Source organism: Peromyscus californicus, unplaced genomic scaffold (genome assembly GCF_007827085.1).
Source record: "Peromyscus californicus insignis strain IS unplaced genomic scaffold, ASM782708v3 Scaffold_1__1_contigs__length_55948999, whole genome shotgun sequence".
Taxonomy (NCBI): Eukaryota; Metazoa; Chordata; class Mammalia; order Rodentia; family Cricetidae; genus Peromyscus; species Peromyscus californicus.
In genome coordinates this window covers 25,225,919-25,249,578 of record NW_026294492.1, presented here as the reverse complement: position 1 = coordinate 25,249,578, position 23,660 = coordinate 25,225,919, and the positions used below count along the sequence as shown (strand labels likewise).

General features: G+C 42.6%; 1 protein-coding gene across 14 annotated transcripts in view; it reads right to left on the bottom strand.

The window, feature by feature from the left end:
- Nucleotides 1-23,660, bottom strand: part of Ttc27 (tetratricopeptide repeat domain 27) — a 220,406-nt gene that overhangs the window by 79,221 nt on the left and 117,525 nt on the right. For 13 of the 14 annotated variants that reach the window (XM_052746271.1, XM_052746272.1, XM_052746275.1 and 10 more), the window contains 2 exons: nt 23,128-23,194; nt 4,208-4,321 (listed from right to left, as the gene is read on the bottom strand). In XM_052746271.1, coding sequence (XP_052602231.1) covers nt 4,208-4,321; nt 23,128-23,194 — 181 coding nt within the window. The remainder of the gene's footprint in view (nt 1-4,207; nt 4,322-23,127; nt 23,195-23,660) is intronic. The other variant, XM_052746266.1, reaches the window with a different exon arrangement.

Below are 23,660 nucleotides of genomic sequence, written 5' to 3'. Positions count from 1 at the left end.
ATTCTACCATACTCAAACAAACTGGAATCCCCACAGGCACGGTCAATAGGAAAAGCAGGGCTGACATTTAGAATGACCTGAGCTCTCTTCCAGGTCCACCCACAAAGAAGTGATCACGTAACTGCAGAGGCCTTCATCCATGAGAGGATTTTTAAAATACTTTCTGCACTTTCAGCCAATCTACAAGGATGGCTTCCTGAAGAAAGCTTTGGTGGAGTTACTGTTGTTTTAAATTTTTCTTCATTTTTGTAGCTTTATTTTATTTATGTAGAAGATGTTTTGCCTTTCATTTATTTATGTGCACCACTGGCGTGCCTTGTGCCTGCAGAGCTCAGAAGGCATCGGAGCCCCTACAACTAGGGCTCCGGATGGTTGTGCAAGGAATCAAACCCAGGGCCTCCGTAAGAGCAACAGGTGTTCTTAACCACTGAGCCATCCCTCCAGCCCCCAAGAGCTTTATTTATTCCAGATATTTAAGGTAAGTTGGTTAATTGTTAGCACCAGTCACTAATTACAAGTATGGGTATGTATACTTGCTGGAAGCAAAACCACATGTCCAAAAAGTGGGGTCTCCCCCTCACCCATAGGTAACCGTGACAGATCTCAAACTTCCTGAAATCCTCCCGACTCAGCTTCCCAGAGGCTGGGAATACAGATGCATACTACTATACTTGGCTTGTTTTCAAGTCTTCATATTTCCGTTTAAGGTCATTTCTCTTAAACTCACTCTAAAAGCAAAGTATTTGTGGATATGGAGCCCCCACACTCCCACAAAAACAATCAATGCCCACATGCCCAGAAACTACAGTTTCATGGGTCAGAGGGTGTCTCTATAGAATGGGCATAGAAGAATGAAACCCCAGAATGTAAAGAATTGTCTCTTCCTTCGGTACCATCTTCAGTAAAGAATTCCCCAGAAAAGCCTACAGAAGATCAAGACTAAAATTTAACGTTAGCCCAGAGAATGATTTAGTACGTAAGACAACTCTGCACAAGGTCTGGTATGATTTAGACTTCGTTCGCCTACATCTGAAAGTACGGGCATACATCTTCAAAGGAGCAGAGCTGGTCCCAAAGGGCCCTCCCTGTCACTGAATCAATTCATTCTCACTAGAAGTATATCAAAGTGTCTGTGGACCTTCTGAAGAGCCAAACAGAGACTAGCTGATGATCTGAAAGGGCTGACTGATCACGTGCTAGCTCACCTTTGATTTGCTTTTTTGTGCGATCTTTGTACATGTCTGGGTGTACAGGATAGGACTTATTTGAAGAATTTAAAATACGTACTTAAACAAATATAGCAACAGCTGGATGGAACAGCTATTTTTTGAAAGGAGCCTGAAGTCGACAGTGATTTACACACCAAGCAGTCAAACAGATTGCCGCTTCAGACTCTCAAGGATAATAAAATTCCCCAAGGGAAGGAGAAATTAGAATTAAAATTTACTGTTTCAGCAACATCCTTAAACCTATGCTGAACCAGTACTACATAATAACTAGCCAATGGCACCTGTGAGAAATAAAATCCAGGTCAAAGCCCCAGGACTGTGGAGCAGGCGAGCTGATCCGGCAGCTTCTAAGCCTTATCTCATCTCTACACGGACAACCCAGACTGAAATGAAAAGCAGCTTCTTGCAGAAGAAACACAGAGAACTGTATTTGACCATTCTTTACTGCACTCAAAGCCCCTAACACAGGAATCAGGACCTGCCACAGTCAGCAACATGCTCAGCCACTGTTGTTAACAGGAGCTGGGAGAGCGAGAGCTCCTCTTCAAGCTTCCACAGAGAAGACAGACCAACAGAGGCAGCCTCGAGAAAGTGGGGTGACCACACCGGGCGACCACACCAGGTGACCACACTGACATCCCTCCCTTAGCCACAGCTGGGGTCAGTACTCCTAAAACTTTCTGACTTCAGGTCCTTTAAACCTTCAGGACTGGAGGGACTGTACAGGAAGTGTGCTTCCATGTGTTATAATCTCTCGATAGTTACCATAGTGAGCTGTATGGAACAAGACTGAAGACGCATACAGGAGTCCTCATAACTACAGCCATGCAAAACTTGACAAAGATGTCAAAGACACAAACACTGGAGAAAAGGCAGAATCTTCAGCAAACAGTGCTGGGAGGATTGGGCATCCACAGGAAGAAGAGTGAAATTAGCCCATAGCTATGACCTTGTACAAAAACACTCAAACTGCTAGAAGAAAACACGTATAGGCAAAGATTTGCTGGATAGGACTCCACTTGCCCAGGATGAAGGCTGGCAATTGACAAATGGGACCTTGCTAAAATAAAATTCTTCTGCACAGATAAAGAAACAAGCAAGCAAGCAAAGAGGAAGACCACAGAGAGGGAGAAAATCTTCACCAGTTGTCATATGACAGAATATATAAAGAACTTTAAAAAGCAAACAACTTATTCAAAAATTGGCCTTGGGACCTGAATAAAGTTTTCAAAATAAAGAAACAAGAATAGCTAAGAAATACCTCAAAAAATTGATTCTGATGAGGAAGAGAAAGCTGAATGACAATATAAAAAGCTACACTCTACATTTTTTTTAAAGTAGAGTACGACTACTGTCTTAGTCACTGTTCTACTGTTGTGAGGAGACACCATGACCAAGGCAACTATTAGAAGAGAGAGCATTTAATCGGGGGCTTGCCTACACTTTCAGAGGTTCAGCCCATTATCATCATGGCAGGAAGCATGGCAGCACCCAGGCTGACACTGGAACAAGAGTTGAGAACTACATCCTGATCTGTAGGCAGAGAGAGAGAAAGAAAGAGACTTTGGCCTTGACAGGGGCTTTTGAGACCTCAAAGCCCACCCCCAGTGACAAACTTCCTCCAATAAGGCCACACCTCCTAATCCTTCTAATCCTTTCAAACAGTGCCACTCCCTGGTGACTAAGCATCCAAATATATGACCCTATGAGGGCCATTCTTATTCAAACCACCAGGGCATGGACAGAAGCACTGATCTGATCCTCACCTACACTCTTAACCTGAATAGGCAACAATACTCAGCCTAGAAGATTTCATGGGATAGACTTTTTAACGGTTTGTCCTGAGTTTATAATTCCCCTGTCTCTTGTGGCTTTTAGAATCTTTGGTTATTTAACTTCATGCATGATGTAACATTTTCTTCTTACTTTTGGCACCTGTCACTTAAAAGTCCTTAAAGGACCTGTCGCTGCAGCCCTCAATGTAACTGCCCATAACTAAGTTACAGCCCATACAGACTGTCTGGACGAGTCACCTGACTTCAGAACGCCTGCACTCCTTCCACAGGACTAGGACGTGATTGAACCGTTCCCTTAGAGCCCTTCTGGCCCCCCTTGCCATCCCACTCAACTTTAGTAGTTCATCATTTAGCTCTATACAGTGTTGGAAGGAAACCAATCTTTACGGAAATTAAGACATGTTTAATAAAAAAAAAGAAAAAAAAACTTTGTTTTACATATACATTTGTTATTTTAAATCATTTCCTTACTCTCGAGAGATGCAGTAATTTCAACAAACACTGAGTACCACACTGTGAATCAGAGGAACTGGCAGAAGTTCAGAGTATGAGCTAAGGGCTCCACAAAAACATAAATTAGACAATCCATGGACTCATCCTGTCACATGATTTGGCTAAGTTCCAAAATTTGGGAATTGGGGAAATAAAAAGATTTCCCCCTAAAGTACACCCTGCAGAGGCAGGACTAACAGCGCCCTCATTCTGTTCCTCGGGTAGAAATATCCACCTCTCTTGATAAAGTGGCACAGGCTGAGAAGATGAGGAGCCCCCAAACACAGGAAGGCCTAAGGAAGAACAGACCTGGCAACAGAGTACCATCACTCTGTTTTGAAATCTATGCTCCCCACTCAAACCACATTCTCACCACCTGACACCAGAACCAATATTCAAAATCCACGCTGGGCACGGCAGCCCATGCCAACCCCAGCACTTGGAAGGTGACTAGTTCAGGAGTTCATTCTCGACTGCATAGTGCATGGACACAAGAGGAGATTCGGGATTACAGAGGTTAAATGCTGAGGTCACAGAGCTACAGAGTAGAGACAAAGCTGAGCTTTGCCGCCAAATCACATTCTAGAAGCTGTAACCTAAGGAACAGCAAGATGTGAGTGGAACTCCTTCTTGCACGTGCCACACGCACACACTTGTCACAGCAACCGAGGGAGGGCGTCACCACGTTACCTGCGTCTGCCTCATGGCCCGCTCCACTCTCCGCGTGCTTCCTCTCTCAAGCTTTGTCCGCAGGATCAAGGCTGACGTCTGAATGGCCCAGAACTTCGGTTGTGAAAGTAAACACTGATGGAAGGAGGGAGGGCGGGGAAAGAAGGGGTAAGCCAGGTACAGCTCTTAGAGTTGCCCCCAATCCCCAAAATTACAATACAGATAAACGCAGATTTGACAACCTAAGCAAGCAAACAAACAAACAAAAACAGAGAAGAGAGGGGCGTTCTCATCTTTTTTCAACTCACATTATAGAACATTATTTTAAACTTGGAGAATCCTTTTAGCTGTGGTTAGAGTCCTCCATGTTAGATGCCCTAACTTCAGGCAAAATGCTTTCTTAAAAGGGACATCCTAAGAAAACTCACCTACAATGAGACTTAAAATATGCACATACTGAGACCTAACCCCAGAGAAAGCTACACCAGTCCTCAAACAGAACTCAGGCAGAAACTTGAACTAGAACCAGCAGTGAAAGTTTGGGGGAAACAAAGTATACAGTGGTAAACGAGGACTGCTTGGTATAATGGGCACACTTTAATGCAGTCATTTAATGCACACGTTTAATCCCTGGGTGGGCATTCCAACAACAACCTTCATTACGGCTCATTAAAAAGAAAGGGGCTTGTTTATCTCTCTGAAAGTTGATGCCATCTTTCACCGCTGTGTGTTGGTTGTTTCCAAACAAGCATTTGCTTGTCTCTAGAAGTCAGGTGTGGAAAGCTCCTAGTCAGAATCCAATTAGTCATTCACATCCTGGCTGCTCATTAGGAGCACCTAGGAAGCTTGTAGAATTTTAAAAGTAAATTAATTTCAAGAAGAAGAGGATCTGGGCATCCATATTTTTTTTTTTAAGTGCTCCACAGGTAATGCTTAAGTGCAGGCAACTTTAAGAACTATTAGGTAAAAATAATACAAGTTTGTCTCTGGTCAAATTTATCCATTAACTCACAGTGTTCACTAAAGGCTAGCATGAAGACCGTCAACAAAATATTAGTGGCACCAAAGTCCCTAGAACTCCTCACTGCCCCACGTCCAGCTCACTCACTCGCTCGCTCACTCACATGATCTGGCTGCCTCTAGAGGCACCTGCTTTCTCCACTCAACACTCACCCTACCCATGAGCGGCTTTGCCTTTTATTTCCTTTCATTGAAAATTAATAATGACAACTTTTTATGTTAGCATACAAATACTGGGTTTCACCAGAGTGAATGCACACACGTGTGCAATTCCACTGATTCTCCTTGGTCGCTGCCCCACAGCTCTCCCCCGTGGCCCCATCCTTTGGCTGCCTCCCTTCCTTCCCCAAGACACTCCCCTTCTGTCTTCTCATCAAGTCTATCTCATCACTCTCCTCCTTCCCCTCCCTAAGGCTCTCCTCCCTTCTCACAATCCCCTTTTGAGTTTCCAGACACCTTAATCTAGACCAGTCTCCCTACAATGAAGAAAACGAAGACAACAGCAAAAGTCGACAGTAGTATTTTGTCCCAAGCAACACTCTGTCATTTTATAAGATTTTCCAAATGAAATTATGCACATTTAAGTGAATAACTTAAGATAATTATCATTCAGAAATTGATGATACTTCCAAGTCAGAACTAAAGAACAGAGTAACATTTTTAAAAAATTTCATGCAAGAACCTGAGAGAGGGGACAGAGACACAGAAATGCACAAAGAGGGGGGAAAAAGGGATGAGGTCTTCCTGAAGTTTGCTTGTTAATGCACCCAAGCCCTCGCTCTGTGCAGGAACTGTTCACAGCAGCTGGACAAGTGAGCAGTCTCTGCACCCAGAAAGCTTCTGCAGGTCCTAAGGCAATGTCTTATTAAATAATTTTCTTCCAAACTCACTTTTGTAACTAAAATGTTTTATCTATTGCTTGAAATATAATTTCTAAGAAAAATGTATAACCTTCTTCTGTTAGCCTCCATTAGCAATCCTACAAAGAGAATGCATTTACCAAGCATGAACAGGAATATTTATCACTATTAATGCCATGAATGATGAAATAGGAGACATTTAAAAATGAATTCCGAGGATATATCAGTGCTGAGAATTGAACTCTGTGCCTTATGCATGCAAGGCAAGCATTTTACCACTGAGCCACATCCTAGTCAGAAAAGGAATCCTTTAAAATACACAACACTATTTGGCAGAAGATTTTATTATTAAACGTGCGCTCCAGAATTTTCAGAGGAAAGAACTCTTCTCAGTAGGTGTATCTGCGAACCTGGCTCTACCACCCTCTACCCCCTGCACTCAGTGGCACTGCCAACTGAGTTTCTTTTCATCCCATTACTGAGGTTCCGATTACTGTAAACTCACAGTAACGAGACGGAAGAGAGCACACACAGCAGGAAGAGTCTTCCAAATCAGCCAGGCCCTGGGAAGTTGTTTCCTCCTCTCTAAAATGAGACCCCTCCTCACTTCTCAGAAGTGTGAACCTGAAATAAATATGAACAATGGGGCTTCGGAAACCTATGAGAGCAGCCCCTATGAGAGGCACTTCTGACCCCACAGCCTCTCTTCCTATGTTCTTAGCTAAAGTGCAGAAAGTCACCCACCTCCCAACCGCTCCATCAGTTTGCCATCAAGAACAGTGTGTGCAGAACACAGAGGCTCGGGGACGCACTGACTCAACAGTTTACACACCAACAGCTTGGGGACAGGGGTCTGCCTTTGACGTTCATGTGCTGTCAAGAAAAACATTCCCACTAAACACTGAAAGCAGAATGCCATCTGACAAATGGACATTCCAAAGGCTTTGAAAGAGGGATGGAGCAGACATGGTAGAAGTGAAGAAGGTGATTCCCCTCCAAAGAGGAAACTGCGAACTGTAGACAGCATGTTGCAGGAAGCACTGCCATGAGGTAAGAATCACTCCTAAGCCGGGCAGTGGTGGCGCGGTGGCGCGGTGGCGCACTGGCGCACTCACTCTATAGGGGAAGTCTCACAAGGCCCCACCCCTAGATGATGAGTCATCGGCAACCAGTGTCTGCCAGGAGAAAGAGAAGTCAGGTTTCTCTAGGGATGACCCCGACAGGTTATCCAATCCCAAGTAGTCACCCTAAAGACATGGACATAGGAACAACACTAAACAGACTCAGCAGGTTGTACATGATGTGTATGTACATACACATAACAATAATAATTAATGAACAGGTTATGAATTTGAGAGGGAGTTAGGGGCATAGAAGAGTTGGAATGAGGAGAGAGAACAGAAATGATACACAGTACTTACATATGGAATTCTAATAAAAAAACAAAACAACAACAAACCCCACCCAGATTATGGGGGTATGTCTTAGCAGTAGAACATTTGCACAGCATACCCGAGGCCCCAAATTCAATCCCCAGAGGCGTGAGGGGGGATTAAATTTAAACTTGAAGCTCACAAATGTTTTTTATAGCATTCCCTAGATAGCACTAGGAATATTCTCAGCAAGGATTCAGTCCTGTAAATGACAAGTAGCTGCTGCTGTGAAGGATGTTTATTACTATAAATCAGATCATCTTCAGCTTAAGCACGCACTGTGGAGTAGCCCAGAAATTTACACTCGTTTTTCTTTAAGACAGTATGTTCTTACAAGCTGTTTGAAAACCAATCTATCCTGAACTGGCACAAAACAGGAAAACATACTGAAACTGACCTGGGTACCTGTCCAAACTCTGCGTTAGCTCCCTTGAGAAAGATGTCTGCCAGTTTTAGACCTCTTTTTTCTCACCCAAATGAAATGATGAGGACCTCATCTAAGAATGCTTTCAGCTCTGAAAAATGTGTTTTTCTAAATTTCCATCTGTTCTATGGCAAATGATAATACAGAAAGGTTCCAAATAATTTAAGATGCATTGTAAAGGGACTAATTGGTAGAGTGCTGGCCTAGCACCCACGATGCTGTCTCTGAGCTGCAGCATCACGTAAACTAGAATGACAGCACACATCTGTACTCCTAGCACCCAGGAGGCAGAAGGGTTGGGGGTTCAAGGCCAGCCCGAGTTACATGAGACCCTGTCTCAAAACCAAATTCTTCCCTAAACTAGCCTGAGTCCCTCTACTTTGCCAGTCATTGCTTATGCACCCGTTAATGAGTGGAAGCAAAGACTGAGATGTCGTAGTTATAAGGGGGGAAAATGGATGAAATTTAGCTGACTTTACATTTATGCCACATCCAAAACACCAATAACATCATAAGCCCATGCTTTCCTTTGTTGGATTTTGGGGTTTTTTTTTTTGTATCCTGAAGTAAGCTGAATTCAATTATTTTAGGTTTCATATATACTGACTATCTCACAGAGTTCATTACTGTTCAACAGAAGTGGTAGAAATAGTTGAGAAAAGCTACTTGTTCAAGTACCCAAAACAGTAAAGACACGGATTTTACAATTCTGAACTGGCTCTGAGGCTGGGCATGGAACTCAGTGGCTTGTGATGCATGAGCCTTGGGTTCAGACCCTACTCCTGAAACAAACACTCGCTATTCATACAGTCCAGTTTATCATTTTGATGCTTAGAACTTTATTAGCCTGCTCAACTCTCCTAAGGTCTCCAGCATTTTACCTCTCTGGCTTTAGAGTTTGGCCTTTTATTTTTATACAGTAGGTCTGTCTGCGTTGATATATATATATATATATAATGTGGTATGGTCCGGGGTTAGATACCTGCTCTGTATGGACATAGAAATTACCCAAGGTCACCGATAGGCAGTGCCTCCTCTGACAGAAGCCTGGTGAACCACATCCGAATGGCCCTCTTCTGCACCATCTGCACCACCGGCTGCTCTGTATCTCCTTGTGTCTTTATTCAGTATTTCCTAGGCTTTGAAGTGCATACAAACAGCCAGAGGGCGTGCTGCAGACTCCTGGGCCTCAGCCCCACAGTACTCTATCAGCCTGGTTCGGGGTGGAGCCAGGAAGACTCTCAGGGCTCACAGCTGGTGCTCCCATTGCCACTCAAAGGCCAAACTGGTAAGTACTGCCTCAATCAGTATAGCTTCATACAGTGTGGGTCTTCCAGCTCTCCTCCTAAATGCCTAAGAAATTCTTCACACTTTGCCTCTCTGTATAAATTGAAAATTAGCTTTTGAAAAAGTCACCTTTAGCCAGGCGGTGGCAGCCATTAATCTCAGCACTCGGGAGGCGAATCTCTGTGAGTTCGAGGCCAGCCTGGTCTACAGAGTGAGTGCCAGGACAGGCACCAAAACTACCCTTGTCTCAAAAAAAAAAGAAAAAGAAAAAGTCACCTTTAGTTCTACCACACACATTTAGAAAAAGACACCACCAGCAAAAAAAAAAAAAAAAAAAAAAAAAAAAAAACAGCAAAATCAAACTGCTGGAATTTTGTCAGGAATTGTACTTAGGCTAATTTGGAGAGGCCTGGAAGTGTTCAATACTGAGTCACTCATGAACGAATGTGTGCCTCCTTTCATTGAACTTCTCAGTAATGGTCTATAGATTTTAGCACTGAGCTCTTGTCACCTTTGGTAAATACATTTCTAGGAATGTGATGGGTTTGGACACTATTCCTAACCTTTTCTTCTCTGTGTACTTTGTTTAAATTACGATATAAATACACAGAACATAAAATTCATCACCAAACCAGCTTTTACACACACAGTTCAGTAATGTTAAGTATATTTACTTTGCCAGGTGGTGGGTGGCGCACGCCTTTAATCCCAGCACTCAGGAGGCAGAGGCAGACAGATCTCTGTGAGTTCCAGGCCAGCCTGGGCTACAGAGTGAGTTCCAGGACAGCCATGGCTACACAAAGAAACCTTGTCTCGAGAAACAAACAAACAAAAAAAGTATATTCACTTTGTCGTGCAACCAATCTCCAGATGTTTTTTCATCTCAACTCTAGTCTACATAAAGTAACAGCTCCCCATTCCCTCCCTCTTCTAAGGCTGAATAACCAGCACTCTACTTCTTGGCCCCATGGACCTGACCACTCTTGGTACCTAAGGCAAGCAGAATCAAGCTACTGCAAATGGTATCTTGGAAAAAATATAGGAGTATAAAAAGTAAATCTTCCAGAGGACCCAGGTTCAATTCCCAGCACCCACATGGCAGCTCACAACTGTCTGTAACTCCAAGATCTGACACCCTCACACAGACATGCATGCAGGCAAAAGACCAATGCAAATAAAATAAAAACAAATAAATTATTTTTAAAAATAAATAAGTAAATAATCCTTACTTTAGCAATTTGAATACATACCACCTCATTAAATTACTAGTATTGCCTAAAAATCCAAATGTGGTTTGAAACAAATTACATTTTGTGTCCAACAAGTCTCACTGTTAGGAAGAATTAAGGCACAGCTACAGACAAACCTTAGTCTGTTTGGAACCCCATACAAACCTTAGTCTGTTTGGAACCCCATACAAATCTTAGTCTGTTTGGAACCCCATACAAATCTTAGTCTGTCTGGAACCCCATACAAATCTTAGTCTGTCTGGAACCCCATACAAATCTTAGTCTGTCTGGAACCCCATACAAATCTTAGTCTGTTTGGAACCCCATACAAATCTTAGTCTGTTTGGAACCCCATACAAATCTTAGTCTGTTTGGAACCCCATACATGTAGATGAGCTGGAACTTCTTCTGCTTTTGCTTGTAAAAAGAGACCCGAAACCACTTACATGAGATTCACATGTGCGTGCTATTTCAAACACGCACACTCTCTCATTCTCAACTTATACTAACCAAAGTATTCGAAGTCATTCATTGGACCAGTAGGCTTTAGCCTGTGTATTATTTTCATAAGCTCTTAATATTTTTATTTCTGTGGATACTGAACCACCAAGAGCTACAGTCCTAGCTATTTCTAGTCACAACGGTTTATAATAAAAGAACGAGTTCACTTCAGCAATCTCTGAAAAGAAGCGTGAAGAGATTGAGAACAGAAGGGAGGCACTCACTACAAACGACGGACAGGATCTCCGGCCAGCTCGGGTGTTTACTCCCTTTGAGGGACGCCACCAGTGCACAGACACGGCACCCTCTGAGCAAAGGCCTAACTGCTCCAAATGAGAACGTCAGCGAGAGGTGGGGGGATGGCTCCACTGGTAAAAGTGACTTCTGTGGGGGCCCGACAGCCGGAGGTCGGTCCCCAGAACCCACGGGGAAAGGAGAAGTGACTCCTGGGAGCTGTCCTCTGATTCCAAGGATGTGCTCACACGCATGTGCATGCCCACATACACACACACTAATAATGAAAAAGTTTAAAAAGCCAGTGAGCACCACTTGAACTCACGCTATGCAGCAAACGTTCCTTATGTGTGTAAACGATGTATGTATACTTATTTTATTCAGATAACAATTTCCTACCACCTGCAACATTCTTTCTCTCATACCTGAGACAAGCAACAAGAATTTAAGCACTATCAGAGAGGATCTGGAGTACCGTTTCTATTAAAAACAAGATTCCTTTTCACCCTTCTAACTGTGCACTTTGAATACTCTTCCAAAGGTCACTAGGACCTTTATTCAACTGACAGGAAGTCTAGGCCTTTGAACACAAAGGAGCTTTCGGACAGCTGCTTTTTCCACAGGTAAATCAAAGCCAGCTCTGAGCTCTCTTTGTTGGGTCCATGATTATTTGGTCACATTACGCCAAAGGGATGATGCCCACCCAGGTCAGGCTGACCAATGCAAAGAACAAAGAAATGCTATAAAAAGCAGAACTATCTCCCTACTTAAAAAGAATATTTAAGTTAGTACCAAGAGCCAGTAAGTTTAAAATTCCTAGTTTAAGCTGTAAATTATTCCCAGGAAAAATGGAACAGCAGACCAAACCCTCTTCCTTTGCTGTGAGAACACTTCCAAAGTCTGTCCTGGGCCTGTTTTTCCTTCCTACTCACTGACCCTGCCAGTGTGGCTGAAGACTGCACTTGGACTTGACTTGCCCATCCTCTGCCTCCGACACATGGCACGGTCAAAACCCTGTCTGCCTGTCACGGTCAGCCTCAAAGCCTGCCCTAGAGAACAGAGCCTTTTTTGATGCTCAGTCCAAAATATGTTCTTCCTTTCTCAGCAACTAGGTGATCTGCTTATCGGTATCATCAATTTGCATAATCTTCAAACTGCCTGATATTGGAAATTAAATGTATGAATTTATTTGATCTGGTCTAAATTAAAAATTCCACGGAGGTAAGTTACATGGCTCATTACTTCTTCCACAGTGTATTTCTCCTACACTGTATACAGAATTTCAAAGTAAGCAAACCTAAGTTATAGAGTTCACAATGCAAACCCATGCATCTAGGACTAGCTTTTTAGTTCGTCACATCCATAAACTTACTATTGCAGGATGTTTCATAATCACAACAAAGTCACAATGAAGTATCCATCTTCCTGTCAACAAAAGTCTGCTTCCAGCTTTTGGCCATCACAAACATGTGTGTAGGTGGAAACCTGGATATGTTCTACATTGGGGAAGGGGTTTTGCTTTTGTTTCTGCAGGAGAAGAAAAGCTATGGATACCAACAAAATTAATAAAAATTCGATTCGAACAGGAGAAACCCCTTGATGAGGAGAAGTAAAAGATCATCCACCAATATGACATCTCTATAAGTTGTAAGAAAAATTTAACAATCAAAGGATGAGGAAGAGTTCTGTTTTTGTCTTTCCAGGATAATGGAAATACCCATCTTCCAGAAATCATAAGGCCTTGGATATCCGGATGTTTGCAGCAGAAAGAAAGAATCTATTGGTACCAATCTACACAGGGTAAAATCTCACTGTCTAACATCTATATCTCTATCAATCTAGAATAGTTGTGGTTCCAATTCAATTATAAGCCAAGCTGACTTTGGAGATGGAATTGGCTCACTCCTTCTCTAAACCCAAGCATATTGATAAAAGAAAAGGTTGAGAGATTCTTCAGTCCCATATCAGAAGAGTCCTCTGGTGTGGGACAGAAGGAAACCAACAAAAAGGAACCATTGTCTTCAGGATTCTAATTCTTTCCATGCTTACTCTTGATCTCTCGGAATCCTTTCTTATATGTTATGTCCTCTTTAAATCCAAACTTTCCATTTTGATAAAAATTAAGTTTTTCCAACAGCAATCTCTGAAGTCTCCAGAAGGAAGATGGGGCCCCAACAACAACAATCCAGAATGATGCCATGGTAATCATCATCATACTACACTTCTTGCTAGAATTTCAGACAATCTTACCCATTACTCTAAGACTTGCTGCGGAATCTACAGTTAGTCTAACTGAGATTTAACTATCTGAGCTTTCTCACAATACCCAATAGAGATACCATCAACCCCAAAACAGCAAGAAGCAATTCTAAGAAAACGACACTCCTTCTCCCTAAGGTTTCATTATTTCTCAGGGTTATGGATGATGATTATAGGGTTGGGGGTGGAAGAAAATATTAAACTCAGTATTCTCCTTAAGAAAAGAAAAAGTGTCTCAAAAAAAAAGGGAAAAGAAGAAGTGGAATTGATAGGTATAAGATATTATGGTAGATTATTCTATATACTAGTAAACAAATTTAGTAAAATAGCAGCCTTAGATAATTTGCACTGTAATTTGCACTGTTATGGATTCTTGTATGTTGATACAAATGTAAACTATTTTTATATTCCTGTTTAAGATAATTTGTATATTGATACAAATACAGAACTATATTTGTTAATAATGTACATATATTTCTACTCTTATTTGAAATATTTGTATATTGATACAAATGTAAATTTATATCTGTCATACTTTATGTATGTTCTACTTCTGTTTAGGATATTCTGTATATTGATATATATTTAAGATTATTGTCATATTGCATATCGCACTATATACTCCTACCTCTGTTATAACATCTTGTGTATTGTCACAATTTTGAAGTCATCGTTCTTTACCATACATTTGCTTATAGACTGTTTACCTTGTTTACATGAAGCCTTAGTCCTTAGGTTTTTCGGTAGATAGGACTTATAGATTTATAGTCACCTATGCTTGTCATCTCTATAGTTACGTTAGTTAGGTTATCCAGATTTACAGATACATAGGTCAGATGGACAGGTAATCTTCAAACACTTCATAGACCTAGAGAAAGAATATGGCATTTAAATAACTTAGAATTCTGTTGATGTGAGACACAATTGTTCCTGGCAGCACCAATTTGTTCCCGAGAGAATGTTGGGCTTCTAAGACATTTCCATTTGGAAGTTTGTCTTCTTGGCACAAAATAGCCTACTGGGCAAAGAACTTCCCTTGCCTCGACTGCTGACAGTACAAATGCTGTCCTTTCTGGACAAGCGGGACACAAGGAAAGCGACCAGTGTACTCTGCCAAGACAGGGTAAGATGGTCTTTCAGAATTCCTGTTTCTGAAAATGGTCTATCAGATACTCTAGGCCTGTAGCCAATTTGAATGCACCAACAATGCTGAGAAACATTAGGTGACTGTCCAGGCTGCCAGCTGTCTCGGTCTACTCTTGCAAGATTCCCGAAAGTTGCTTGCATCCATCTACCATTTCTCAGGTACTATAATATTCCTTCTCAGGTCTTTGATGGGATTGAAGACTAGCAGTTATAGTTACAACTTAGTAGATAGAACATATTAAGTATTAGATTCAGGTTCTTTAGGATAGGACACCTTTTGGAATGATCTTTGTAACATGCCATTTACCTACGCTCTAGACGTCTTTGGATTTTAGTATGTGTTTCTTGCTTGATATTGTTCGCATTGGTTGTAGTTCCATCTTATCTAGGTCATTATCCTTCATTATTCCTGGACAATATTTGATAATCATTCCTTTGTATATAGTCTCATATTAGGTTAGAACCTTCTTATTTAGACAAAAGGGGGAGATGTAGTGGGTAGCCACTCCAGCTTTGATCTGGAAGTTCCAACCCCCATTGAGGCTTCAGTAACTGCCACGCCTACAAGGCGGGGCCAAGAGAAGACCCTGAAGACCCCAGATCCAGATGCGCCACCTCTCTCTGTTCCTGGACCCTGGATGGTGGAGGTAGACCGAGCAGAGTTCTCCAGAGAATACCACCGGACTGCGACACACCTTCCCCAGACCCTGCAACCTACCTATCCCTTCATTTGTAAGTTACACCACTAAATAAAACTCCCTTTTAACTACGTGGAGTGGCCTTAATAATTTCACCAATACATGTGCACTATTAAACACTCGTGCGTGTGTCCACAGATGCAGAGGAAAGAGTCTCACTCAGATACCTAAGAACGATCGTCTGGAATCTGCAATACACAGCTTCCTGATGCCACACTCAGTGAAGTGGCAGAGCACGGATTAATCAGTTTTTAATTCTACTGTTTACTCTTCAAATTATTTCTGTAAGTCATAATTTCCTTCCAAAGCCATGAAAGTCTAATAAGGAACAGAAGTAGTTTGCACCGTTTTTCCTTCCACACCCTGTGGTGCTGCCCCCATTTCGATGGCGAGCTCCAGTCTACACAGAGCTTTAGCAGGCTGATGCTGCTTCTGTGCACTCTATCGGCACAAGAGCTGCCCTTCCACGTGCTCAGCTTTAACCGTGAGCTGCTCAAGGCACAACTTCGGTCCAGAACTGGAGTACTTTCCCCTGGAGAAGGCTGTGTTTGGCAGCCACAGGCTGGGCAGCACATGAATTTCAGGTGAAAGTCTTAGCTCGGTGAAAAGTTCTGAAAGTGCTCTTGCCCCACCCCATCCAAACCCCAGTGACTCCAGCCCTCCCTCACAGCTGCTTGCTGCCTGGGCTTAGCAGTCAGTCCCTGACTCCAGTTCCCGGGTTCCTGTGTGTCTGTGCATGTCTAAGTCAGTAAGAAGAAGCATTTGGTGCCTCTTCTACCTCTCGTGAGTCTGGCAGTGTCTTAATAACTGTTCTGTAGGAAGGTAGGTCTTGCAGAGTGTCTTGTTGGCCACACTGCCAGTACTGAAGGTCTACAGTACCTGATCTATTCCCCTTCTTTTCTTGATATCCCTTTATTGCTCAGCTCCCTCCTATGTCCAGTGCTACTAAAGACAATAGCCCAGTGTATCCAAAGAGAAAGGCACTGCTAAAAACCCTGCAAATGTTTGATGTAGCAGGGATTAGTGTTCTAGGGCAAGACACAAGGTTAAACCTGCAGACAATGGACAGAACGTCAACGGAGACCATATGAGCATGTCCCAGAGAACTGGCTCTTGTCTTCAACTCAAAAAGGAATGGCTAGCCATATGCAATGCAGATCTTTCCTCCTTCAGTAAAGTTATGAAAATAGTATAAAGGATTCTTATGACTTTTCTGAATTCTTCCAAAATAGTTTGTACTAAAAACGGCATTTAGAGATTTAAAATAATTAAATCATACTAACTAGCTGTTTGTGTCTGTTAACATAAGAAGTTGCTTGAAAATTATTAGTTTATTAATGTATTAAAATTCCACTTTATTTAGTGGATGTCAATTAACCTACACTATTTTAATATTCAAGCTTCCTGTCCACAGAACCTGCTCATCTTGGCCTCTCAATCATCAGGAAAGGAACAGGAATTCAACAAACTATTTTCAACATCAATAACCTACGTAAATGCTAAGGATGATGACATATATCCTAACTACAGCTCTAAACAGCACTGTTCTCTTTCTTTTCTTTCTTAAGACAGGTTTTTTCTGTATAGCCCTGGCTGTCCTGGAACTCTCTGTAGACCAGGCTGGCTTTAAACTCAGAGATCCACCTGCCTCTGCCTCCCGAGTGCTGGGATTAAAGGCATTTGCCACCATACCCAACTAACACATTTCATAAATCTTGAGAAAACTATTCTGATTTTTGCCTCAGAAAAGTGATAAATATCATAAATGTGAATACTGAGCAATTTCACATTGGGCATCTGTTCTAATACTAACTCCACTTACTTAATACATGACATAGGTTGAATATTTTGTGTTGTACTTGTGACAAAAAAAAAAAAAACTATACTAACAGGTAGATCTATTTTGATAAGTGAATTAACCTTAAATAATACAGGTCTAAATAACAGCCTCCTCTTTAGCGAATGTATCTGATACATTAGAATATACTCAAGTTCATTGTGCACTTTGTCTGGACAATGTATATACTGCAGAGCTACATACAGCCTCTAACGCAGCTCTTCTCAGAAGTAGACCTGCATCTCTCCTTTGCTTCCATGAGGACTATCTTTGGCCTTTGTCTCTTTGTATGTAGCTCCAGCTGTCCTGGAAATCACTATGAAAAGCAGGCTGGCCTTGAACTCACAGAGATCCTCCTGATTCTGCTGGGATTAAGGGTGTATGCCACCATGCCCAGCTTAATCTTTGACATTTTGCCTGTTTTTCCACTAGGACAATCTTTGACTTTTGTGTGGAGTATCCATCCATCAGTATGTAATACAGCCATTTGTATAAACACTTGTACTCAGAAGGCTGAGGTAAAAGGACACTTATAATATGGATTTGAGATCAACTAGATCAACATTTAAAAAAAACAACAACTCCATCTCAAAAGTGGGCTAGTGGCTTCTGTCTGGGATCCCGCACTTGGGATGTGGAGCAGGTAGATCAAAGCCATCCTCTGCTGAGGACAGTGAGTGTGAGGCCAGCAGTAGGCTACCTCAGACCTTGTTTCAAAAACCAAAGACTCCATCTCAAAGAAAACTGAGAAGAGGGTAGGGCAGGGGAGGGGAGGGGAGGGGAGGAGAGGGGAGGGGAGGGGAGAGAAGGGCAGGGAAGTGCAGGGGAGGGGAGGGCAGGAGATCAGTATCAGGAAAAAAAAACCACATAACTATAATATGAAACTTTCCAAGGACTCTTTCTTTCCTTCTCTCATGGAGACCTTGGAACCGCAGGCAGACACCCGAGGCAAACTGCCAGCATCAATTCACACTTGAACAGAACTTTGGCCAATGAAAACTGAAACACCTGTATGAACTAAATTGTTCCTATCTTCAACAAGGAAAGGAAATTAAAAATATTACAAATGTCACTGACTTGGCTCATCTGAAAGGAAATAATGCAGTTATCACAGCTAATTTTAAATTATCAAGCTGATACAACATAAATGGTTCTCTCAAACAATATTGGTTATTTTACTATGACTCGGGTTTTCCTGAAATGTGCAGATATGATTTCTCAAGAACAGCACCTCATAATGACTCTGTCTTAAACAAGAAGACCTATGGCTTCCAGGATAAGCTTCAGATTGCTGAATTAAAATACTTCACGTATGTATGAAAATGCCATAAGGAAAACTGTCAGTTTGTATGCTTATTAAAATACCTTAATTTAAAAATAATCTCACATATCTCATATATATTTCAACATGCTACACCAACACAAAATCACTGGAAAAATTTCTCCACAAAAAGAGATCCAACCATTATTTTGAGGAACTTTAAGACAGATCATTAAAACTCAGTAAAATACAGAACTAGAATAAGCCAACTATTTGGCTGAGAATCATCAGTAAATATATTGGATTTTTTTTAATAAAAAAAAAACTTTAAACAAGTTTAGCTTAAAAAAAAAAAGGGGGGGGGGCAGTGGTGGGGTGGTACACATCTTTAGTCCCAGCACTTGGGATGTAGAAGCAGGCAGATCTCTGTGAGTTCGAGACCAGCCTGGTCTACAGAGTGAGTTCCAAGAACTACACAGCAAAACCCTGTCTCCAAAAATAAAAAAACTCCCAAAATTAAGGAGGCTGAGGCAGGAGGACTGTAAGTGTGAGGCCAGCTTGAGACATATAACTACATCCTACCTCAAAAAGCCAAGCGTGAGTAAGCAAGTGTATGAAGGTATGTGTGTGTTTATCAAATGCCAAATACCCAGGGTCAATTTTCTCTCCAGCGACTTCCAGTCCTTTTTTTTCTTTTTTTTTTTTTTTTTTTTTTTGTATTTTGGTTTTTCAAGACAGGGTTTTTCTGTGTAACAGCCTTGGCTGTCCTAGGCTGTCCTCGAACTCACAGAGATCCACCTGCCTCTGTCTCCCTAGTGCTGGGATTAAAGGTGTGTACCACCACTGCCCGGCTGATTTCCAATCTTTTATGGGATATTAAAATTTATATTGGGGCACTTTTATGTACATTCCACATCTGAAAGCAAGATGGGAAATGTAACCATCTGTACTATCATGTAGTGTTACCTAATTTATGGGGAGAAGCAGAACGATGTGTGTACAGGACAGAGGTCAACCCCATGCCCAGGCTGTAGTCCACTGCACGCATTCTCTTACTCTGTACAGACTTCGGAGCAACAACCAGGACTAAAGCACTGACGCCTGCTCTAGACCTTGTAAAGGACTAAACCACAAGAGCTCAGCCTGGAAAGCCAGGAGTTTAAAGTCTGCCGAAGGAAAGATACATGCACAACCGATGGCTACAAGCCAAAAAGGACCCCAGGCAAGAGATACACAGAAACAAGGTCAAGCGTTTAGAGGTGGGTCCACCTGCCTTGTCTCAGATACACCTGGAGTTACACGAAATTCACCTGACCCTCAGCATCTGAGGGTCAGGTCCAGGTGTCAAGCGGGTTGGTATTTGCATACAGGCTACAACAGGCATCCTTCCTTGTACTTTGAGTCATCTCTAGGTTACTGTGAAGCCTAAAGCCAAGGAGCTGCTAGATAGCTGGTTACTCTGTGTTCTTTAGGGAACAATGGCAGGTAAAGGTCTGCACACAGGCAGTAAACGCATACTTTATTCAAATATTTTAAGTCCTTGGTTGGTTGGATCTGAGTGCAAAAGCTACTGATACAAAAGACCAGCAGTATCAAAAACCCTCTTCCTTAGAGTCAAAAGCCACTCCTGATTCATGATGCTATTAACTTCAGAATCAGGTACAAAAAGAGGTGAGAGGAAGGACAGACAGTTGTGGGGAACTGACTTGAATTTTCCTGGTGTATTATGTACACTTCATTTGAGAAAGAGAGGGGAAAAGACAGTACAGAGCCCAGAGTACTCAGTCCTGAAGCCCTCCTGTGCTGATATAATGTGTATGCTAATAAAATTTACCTGAAGATCGGAGAACAGAACATGCCACTAGATTAAACAAAGAAGCCAGGCAGTGGTGGCACACACCTTTAATCCTAGCACTCGGGAGGCAGAGATCTGTCTGGATCTCTGTGAGTTCAAAGCCACCCTGGGCTACATGAGAATGACTCAGTCTAGGAGAGAAACACAGCCAGGCAGTGGTGGCACACACCTTTAATCCCAGTACTGGGAAACACACATGCCTTTAATCCCAGGAAGTGATGACTGGGCGGAGAAAGGTATATAAGGCATGAGCAGACAGGAACTAAAGGCTTTTCAGCAGAAGCGTGACTTTCAGCTAGAGGTTCTTTTGGCTGGAGCCTTTCAGGTGAGGACTCAAAGGATTTCTCAGTCAGAGGATTCGTGGAGTTGGCGAGGTGAGACATGGCAGTGACTTGTTCCTTTGTCTCTCTGATCTTTCAGCATTCACCCCAATATCTGGCTCCCGGTTTTTTTATTATAAGACCTCTTGAAATTCGAACAACACCTCCACATGACAATGTTTCCTGCAGTTCTTCCTGGTGGGTGGGGTGGTTGTGTAGTTTGGGTGGTTGGAGACAGAGGCCTCCAATTCACCGTGCAGCTAAACATGATGTCTTAGTTAGGGCTTCTACTGCCGTGAAGAGACACCAGGACCAAGGCAACTCTTATAAGGAATACATTTAATTGGGGTGGCTGGCTTACAGTTTCAGAGGTTCAGTCCATCATCATCATGGTGGGGAGCACGGAGGCAGACATGGGTACTAGTTACATCTTGATCAGAAGGCAACAGGAAGTCGACTGTGACACTGAGTGAGCCTCAAGCAAGAGACCTCAAAGCCCGCCCCCACAGTGACACACTTCCTTCAACAAGGCCACGCCTCCCAACAGTGCCACTCCTATGAGCTTATGGGGGGACTACCATGAACTTCTGACTGTCCTGATTCCATGTACAGTTTTAAGATTACAGACATGCACCCCTCCCCCCGGCTTATGCATTTCTAGACACTGAACCTAGGACTTCGTGCCTACTAGGCATACACTCTACCAACTGAGCTACTCCCCAGCCCACTGCAGTGCTTCTCGGAAATAGAGGTTTACTTGAAGTTAACAAAGGACTCGCCTTAGGAAAGTTCGATCTGGCACTTGAGTCTCTACAGTCACCAAGCTTTCTCCCAGAGACATCAGTGCTCAGGCCAGTGCTGACCGGGAGAAGAGCCAAAGGAGAAGAGGGCAGAAGAAAGCCCTTGTGGGGAAAGCACGAAGCTCGAATTTATGACCTTCACTGCAAGCAGGGCGGGAGGAGCAGCCACACCAGAACCACCAGCTAAACAGCTTGCAAGTGCCTCGGGACACAGAAGAATGGGGCAGATAAAGGACAGAATCTGAAGACCAGAATGAAATTTCCCCTCACTCCCAAGAACTGTACTTTTAATGCAGTGTGATGGGGCGTTTGCACAGTAACTGGGGATGATATACATGGTGGTGTTACTATGATTACCCCACCACGGAGCCCAGCAAGAACATTCCCTGTCACCCGCCACATCACAGCAGATCTCAGGAGTCAGTGGAGACCAAGAATCCAAGCCACCAGCTGCCTAGACACTCGCCGTCTCTCGGCCCTGTACTTCCAGCACTCACTCCCTCAAGCTCACGGCCACTCCAGAGCCTCCATGTCCTATCCCAGTGCTCAACTTCAGGCAGCTCTGTGTTCAACATCACCTTCCCCCTGAGATACTCTAGACCACCTTGTTAAACAACACCCACCCTGCTTTACAGCCCTCCTTAGCACTTCAATTAAATATCATTTCTCTCTTTGTCTGTGTATTTCCCCCTCAGGAATGTAAATTAATTAAAACTCTAGAACAAAAAAAGATACTGCCAATGTTGTATCCCAATGAGGATCACAACACCTGTGTATGATAAAATTTCATAGTTACTAGCTGAGTGAAAGAAAGGTACACAAGTTATTTTATGTGCATTGAAAACAATTTTGCAACTGTGCTTGCCAAATTCTTTTCAGCACATGTCATAGTACATAAGGCCTTTCCGTACAGTCAGCTAAAGCCTACCACGTAATGGTAACACCCAAGAGGCTGAGGAACAGAAAGAGTGGGAAGATAAAAGACACCCAGAGGACTCCAGCAACTAGCATCTCCCCGTTCAAGAGTGAAAACAAACCAGCTTTTCTTTCTACCAGATAAAAGTTCTTTCTTTTGTCTTATGTGAACAAGGACAAAGAAAGAAAGAAAGTGGAGTTCTGAATCCTCTGGTAGTAAGGATGCCTCTGGAAGAGTCATGAGGAATTTGAATCATTTAAGAAAGTATGTGCCAAGCTGGCAGTGGTGGTGCACACTTTTGATCCCAGCACTCAGTACGCAGCAGTAGGAGGAACAGCCTGGTCTACACAGAAAGTTACAGGACAGCCAGGGCTATCTAGAGAGACCCCATTTCCAAAAAATAAAGAACATATGTACCCTTTTCCACTCACAAAACCACAGTGAGTCACTCTATGCCACACTTCTCTTTTCTTTGGCCTCACATCTCCAACATCTATCCCCGCCGTCCCCCTTTCCGCCGTCCCCTTTCCTTTCTGCTCTTCTCCACCCTGGGTCCTGACCTGTCATCTTCCCTCTTTAATCCGCTGTCATGAGGTGACCACGGGAGGGATGGAGGGAGGAAAGGAAGGAAGGAGAGAGAATAATAATGTGGTCACTGTCTTCAAATCTAAGCAAGTGCAAAGAAACATAGGCCTGCTTAAGGGAGCAGCAGAAAATGTGTGGCTTGAGACCCGGCAGGATAAGGATGAGCACCCCTAATTCCCTTAGCCGACAGGGTTTCAGCTTGAGCAAGAACGTACCAGAGGCAAAATAATCTACAAGGCATAAGAAGGAACTGGAGAGGGAGACACTATTACTCACCGAAGTGAAGGCCAACAGCTCCTCCTCCGTTAGCTTATGAACTGGGTTGTTCTTCTGGAAATTTGTGCTTTGAATTAAAAAAAAAAGTTAAATTAATCATAAAATACATGTTGTAATCACTGTCTCTTATAGCACATATTTTAACTCACATACTATAATGCTATGCAATATATACAGGCATAAAAACAAGCTTTCAAAAGACAATAATAAAAATAAAATGGTTGGTGTCAAAACAATTTATCTTATTAGGAAAAAGAAGAAGTCCAAGGCTACAAGATAGTTGAACAGGTAAAGGTGCTTGCCATGATATGCGCCCCTCCAAAAGCAAATGGTAAAAGAAAAAGAGAAATCAAAGTGATACCACTCAACCAAAGACAATGGGAAGAATTAATACAGTGTTCAGTCCCATTTACTAAACTTCTACCACAAACAAATTCCATTACAATCACCAGACAGGTTAAAATCAGTAAGTCACCAGAGAGGTAGGACAACAGGCATTCTAAGACACTGAAGACACAGTCTAATCAGCGCAA